We start from the raw sequence: 6,163 nt of genomic DNA, 5'->3' as shown, positions 1-6,163 counted from the left end.
TTTTTTTTGTGGAGTAACTATTGTCCACAATTCACTGAGGTTTAACGTTCAGCTGCACACAGAGACCCTGGTGACAGTCAATGTCTCGGAAGTGAATCTATGAACATGCTTTCTTTTTAGCTAGCAGTACTGTCAGGGCTGGGTGCATCTGTGCAGAGTTTTAAGGCTGAATAATGTTAACCTAATGACACATTACAGCTAACCTCGCATTTGATTATTTTAAATTAATAAAGTTACATTTTTAAATCTGATTCAACACTCGTTATATAACATAACTGACCATTTTTTTTCTATTGTTGTAAATTGGTTTTACTTTTTATTTTGACCACTCACATCTATAGTTTTTTTTTAAATGCAATAAGATATAAAATCATGTATCAGCAATGTTAGCAACGCATTGAATAACAGCAGGTTAAAGTTATGAGACTAATCTCCTGGATCACCTTTTTGAATGTTTTGTTTTTAATCATTAACTCACTGTCCAGTACCATGGACAGCAGAATGCAAAAAGTCAGAATTAAATTTGATTGGAACACTGTGGATATTCAGTGTGAGCAATAAGGGCTAGGACAGTTGATTTTTATGTTCATACAAAAAAAAACTAACATCATTTACTAAGGAAAAGCATTGTATTCAAAATAATAAGAAAGTCAGACAACACTGTTTAATCTTATTCAGTTACTTTTAGATTCCTTGGCCTGGTTGGAAACAAATCAGAAGAGTCAAAAATTAAAGAATCTAACCTCAAATAGCAAATTTAAAATTTTCTTCCGCAAAGATTTAGACTCAAATCTTGTTCTGACAATTACATCTTATTAAATTGCAGTATTTCAAATATCTACTATAAAGACGGGTCTGGTGTTTATCTTGGAGTGATTAAAATGTTACTTAGAAAGTGCCAAATTGAGATTTTATTATGAATACTATTCATTAATTTGTTTTAGTGCTACTTNAATATATAATCTNGAGCAGAGGTTCCCAAACTGTGGGGCGCGCCCCCTAAGGGGGGCGCCGTGTCATTACAGGGGGGCGCGGGAAGCCGTCTGGATGGAAAAAAAAAAAAAACATGAACACTGTATGCGCTGGGTTTTTACCTTAGAATGCCCAACTATTCCTATGTCAATTTGATACAGTAGAGGCTTCCACACTACCCATATTTGTGTCCTCTGTCACTTTTATCAGCAGTTAAAACTGTTTAATCCGTTGTTAACATGTTGTAACCTGTTTTTCCGAGCCGCCTTTAAACGCAACATGAGTGCTACAACGCTCGCTGGGTTTCCACCTGTGAAGGAGACCTGCTGCTGCTGTGCGGAGCTACGTAGGTTTGTGTTAGAATCACGGCAGCAAAACGCAAAGAACTTTTCACAGTTTTTCCCTCCAAACTAACCGACTGAGTTGAGTAAAGCTGTTGGATGCAGGTAATGTTAGCTAAAAGATGACTAGTTAACATCAATACAGAACCTTAAGCTTAACAAGTACCTTGTAGGCTACCGATGTTGGTGTCTATGGGGGGCGCAGAAGAAAAAGTTTGGGAACCACTGATCTAGAGCGATTTGACTTGAATGCTCCATGGAGTTACAGTAGACGTCCTGAAAGGAGTCGTGTTCTCTTCTAAGTTATCTCATAAAGTCTGGCCTGTGAAGGTATGTCTAAAGCTTTAAGCTTCATCTGATTAAAAGTGCAGCCCCAAACAGTTTCTTCAAAAATGCAGCTCAGTGTATGTGATAAGGTACCAAAACAAACCATTTTACTGAAGCTACCCTTATCATACAGGAAGAAACTGACAAAATCAATATTACAGCAGCGCCACCAGGAATAAGATGGATTTAAGCTCTTTTGTTGGTAACATATAAAAAACACCTTTTAAAATGAATTTGTAGCAAATCTATAGTTGATGCTTTCAGATTTTAAGTCTTGTTCTTTGAGGACAATTTAGATCGATAACTGTTTTTTTTTTTCTTCTTTTTCTTTACATTTAACAGTTTTAAAATTTGCGCTGACGTGCAGCTGTGCTCGTCTTCTATCCTTCAAACAAATAGGCTAGAACAAATCATTTTGGCTGAGGCTCGCCGATGTCAGGCCTGGAGTCGTTCCCATGTTTCTAATTAGCCCTGGCTCCGACATGCCAGCCCGCAGGCCGGCGGTTGGCATGAGGCAGTGGGACAGCCCAGCTGCCCCTGTATGCCTTGCTCTGCCTCGGGGAGAGAGATTTCTGGGACCGCTGCTGCCCTCTGTGAGCGGCAACGAACAGGAACCTGGATCGGAGGAGAAAGGCGGCTCACGCCCCACGTAGCACGCTGTCAGAGCCAATATTTCATGGCTTAAAAGGAACTCTCCATCAGCAGTCTGATCATTACAACCTGTCCCTGCTGCCATGCTTCACTTTCACACTTTGTAGTGCATCTGCAGACTGAGGTACATGATAACAAACTGGCTAGGAACGAGCATTGTGCATTGATTAGCAGTAGACAAGTGTGAAATTAGACAGAGGCAGGTGAAACACATTGGACACAGATGCAATAGAAAGCCTCCCCCTGCAATGACGGCATGAGCACAGCAGCTGGCATTTTTTGCCAAACCAGCAAATGTAGGAAAATGGAAAAATGTGGAGTGTTGAGTTTAAGGGGGCACAAATATAGATGGATGTGCAGTTTGAGGAGAGAGTGGTCTGCAAAATGAGAGGGAGTTAACAAAGGCGGAGAAAAGAGGAAACGAAGGGAATTTTGAGATGAAGAATGAGCAGTTTAATAGTGTAATTAGGTTCCTGATAACACCCTAGATGATTGGTTTTGGCCCGACTCCGAGACAGCTTAGCATAGAGCAAAAGATCCTCACCATCCCTGGTGAAAGTATTCATTCCTCTTGAAAATGTGTACGTTCTGTCATGCTCCAACCGCACACTGGCATTGTGAAATAGAAGGGAAATTATGTATGGTTTTAAACCTTCTTCATAAACGAAAGCATGGAAATGTGGCACATATTTCTACACAGCGTCCAGACACTCCCAAGTCAATACCCAATAGTCATTATTACATATTACGGCTTTCAACAGTGGTTTTCTTCTTGTCTGTCTTCTCTTAAAGGCAAATTAGTGCTTGACTTGCTTGCCAAGCCTCTTAGCTTTGGTGGAAGGATATGCCATAGCAAATTTTTTGCAGTTGTGCCACAATGATTTCAAGACGATTCTCTGAACTCTTCAAATGTTCAAATGATGGGTTGTTTTATTTTTATAACTATTAGTTTATTTGCTAATGTTCTCTTAACAGAATAGCTGAATTTATACTGGGATTAAATTACAAGCAGGTGAATGCACTGCAATTCATTTAAGGGTATCAGAGTAGAGGGGACTGAATGCAAATGGAAACCTTACTTTTCAGATTTCCTTTATAAAAAAAAATATATTGACAACAATGCATCTTTTTTCCCTTCCACTTTACCACTTTACAGCTAGTAAAGACAATAATTGATGTTTGTGGCTGTGGGGGAGAAAATATGATTGGAGTCTGAATACTTCCACAAGGCATAAGGATTTTAGACAAACACACAAACCTTTTTGGACTTATTTGTTTGGTTCTGGCTCCAAAAAGCTAAAAAGCTGAGTCAATTCCAAACCCTGGGATATTTTGTCAGCTTCACCAAAAAGACCCACCAACAAGAGAACACACTGAGGAGTAGCGAGCTGGCAAGAGAGATGGCTGTGAAAAACCATCACTCGCAACCACTCTCACTTACACACTGTCATGCACACAAGGCAGCTGGAGAAGTGCAGACAAATCATCTTTTTTTTTTTTTTTTTTTAGGAGCACAAATGGAATGTTATCTCAGAAAATAATGTTTTCTCCCTCTTTATATTTAACAATCCTCGGTGATGCTTCTATCACCACTCATCTACCCCCCCCCTCCTCCCCCCACATATCAACTGAAAGAACATAGGGGTATCTCAAACCTACAGTATTGCCAAGTCGGTCAGGTTTGAGGAGTGCGAATAACATAGAAGCCAAGGTAAAGGAGCTGACTGAAATGAAGAAGGGGGAAGAGGTAGGACAGAGAGAAAGGGATGACAAGGAGAGTCAGAGCAAAGGGAGAGCGAGAGAAGGAGCAGACAAATGCGCTCAGCTTCTCTCCAACAAACCCATTCCTCGCCTCCTTCAGGCAAAGCGGAGCAGCGGCACCAGCGTGCGGATTTTGACTTGAGAGGAACGCGCATTGGTGGGATATTTCGAGTGGATTGGTGACCAGACATACAGGAAAGGATACATACAGCAAAAAAAAAAAAAAAAAATAAGAAGAGAGGAAAGAAGTCGCCAAGAAGCGACTCTGGCATATTTCGAGCCCCCCGCGCGACTATAGGAAGTCTCCACGTCGCACCTGCGCGCCGTGCGTGTCCTGTCTCCCAGGGGATAAAAAGTGCGTAAAAAAATTCACACCGACTTTTACGCAAGGTGATACGCCGAGCAGGAGGCAGCCGGACACGCTCCTGGAAGCACGATGCTGATCGGTAAGTGTTGAGCACCTTGTTTGTCGCCGCTTTCAGCTGCTGCTGTGGCGGCGGCGGCGGCGCTAAGACGAGAGCAAATTATCCCCCCCCCACAAAAAAAGTGGCTGAATATGAAAAAATGAGGACTGTGCATATTGATCTTACAAGCTGGAGAGTCACTGAGTGATCAATCATGAGTGATTTAGCTCATCGATCATAGCAATCGGTCTGATTTTTTTTTTTTGCAAGTTTTATGAAGCGTTATATGCATCTTAAATCAAATGTCCGCCCCGTAACTAGTTTTTGACGCGAGAGTAACATTATTTGCACATATCTATTGTTGAAAGTTATGGTATCAGGGGAAATAACGCTGCACACGACCGCAGTAGGATTTTTTTTCTCCTTCCCCCTTTGCAGTTGTTTTAAATCCTTGGAAGAAATCAGACCAGTTCTCAATGGAAAATCCGTTCGTAAATTCACATTGAAGCAAAGTTATTAAGGATTTGTCCTTTTTTTAAGAAGTTTGTGAGAGGTCCAACGGTACAAAAGGAAAGTAGATATTAGAAGCTGCAAATGGCACCGAGCAAGGACGCTTGAAGAAAATCCTCAACATCTCCAAAGATGTTTACTTTTTTTTATTATTTTCACTTTGTTCTCTCTATTTTGAGTAATTTCCGTTAACATTTGCATTTATTTTCAGACTTGCTTACATTGCTTAACCAACCTATTCAGAATTGTGATAGAATGTTTCAAGGTTAAAAAAAAATAAATAACCCAGAGCAGTACGTTTGTATACCTGAACATTTCTTCACTTCATTTGCATGCTTAACTCCATCTTGTCTCATATTATGTGAGACAATGAAGGTGTACTTATCGTTTGTGTGGGTTGAGTTAATGGACCTGCTCTGCTGGGCTGATTTATGTCCAACCCTCAATCATATTTATTCCAGTTTCTGCAAAAGAAAAAAAGAAAAAATAACAGACGAAAAGAGAAGAAAAATAATTGCAATTCTTTAATGCAAGTGCACTTTCCTCCTTGTATGGCTGAATAAAGCTTTTTGCTCTTTCATTCCACTTAGATCTGCGAGAAATCTGAAGGTGAAAAGGCATAAAATGAAAAAGATTTCAAGAAATAATGCTGAGAGAGATTTTTCTACACACATGCTCACACTCGACAGATGTCTGAATCTGGCGAATCTTGTGTGAAGCTTTAAATTACATTGATCTCATAAAATGGCTTCAATGCATGGCCAAATGTCTCATGCAAATGGATGGCACATTAGCATTTCTTTAGTTTTTCTTTCAAACTTTTTTTTTTTTTTTTCAAGGTGCGTGCAACATTCAGGGTCGTGGCATTCGTGCATCTTCTGTTGTCTTGAAATGGGATTGTTTCCCTCCCCGGTGAAGGGTGCCTTCTTTGTCAGACTTCACAGGCTTTTTCCTTGTTCCAATTTAACCTCTGCTGTCGGATCACCTCACGAACAAGTTGGGTCACAGGGGAGTGCTGTTGCTGCTGTGGCATCACTGTTATACAGTTTAGAGACAGGGTTTGATTCCCGTGTGCTTGCTTGTGAAACTATACAACCATATTTTCAGGCTTGAATTCAACTCTTCCCAGCCCCCCCCCCCCCCCCCCCACCACCCAAACCCCCCCCCACACATCCCCCCACAAGAGGCGCGGGGCAC

The 6,163-nt window shown here is 40.9% G+C and overlaps 1 protein-coding gene across 3 annotated transcripts in view; it reads left to right on the top strand.

The window, feature by feature from the left end:
* The window catches only part of znf385c (zinc finger protein 385C), a 150,807-nt gene that overhangs the window by 85,943 nt on the left and 58,701 nt on the right, over positions 1-6,163 (top strand). Inside the window, exon 1 of one of the 3 annotated variants that reach the window (XM_015037848.1) lies at positions 3,762-4,498. The exons of the other annotated variants lie outside the window; for them this stretch is intronic. Within the exon in view, the coding sequence (XP_014893334.1) occupies positions 4,489-4,498 (10 nt within the window). The 5' untranslated portion in view covers positions 3,762-4,488. Of the gene's footprint in view, positions 1-3,761; positions 4,499-6,163 lie in introns of those variants that run through there. 3 annotated transcript variants of the gene reach the window in all.

Source organism: Poecilia latipinna, unplaced genomic scaffold, assembly GCF_001443285.1.
Source record: "Poecilia latipinna isolate Pla-1442-1.1 unplaced genomic scaffold, P_latipinna-1.0 Scaffold420, whole genome shotgun sequence".
Classification (NCBI taxonomy): domain Eukaryota; kingdom Metazoa; phylum Chordata; class Actinopteri; order Cyprinodontiformes; family Poeciliidae; genus Poecilia; species Poecilia latipinna.
Note: the sequence above shows the minus strand (reverse complement) of the source record. Positions and strands in the feature narration are given on the sequence as shown.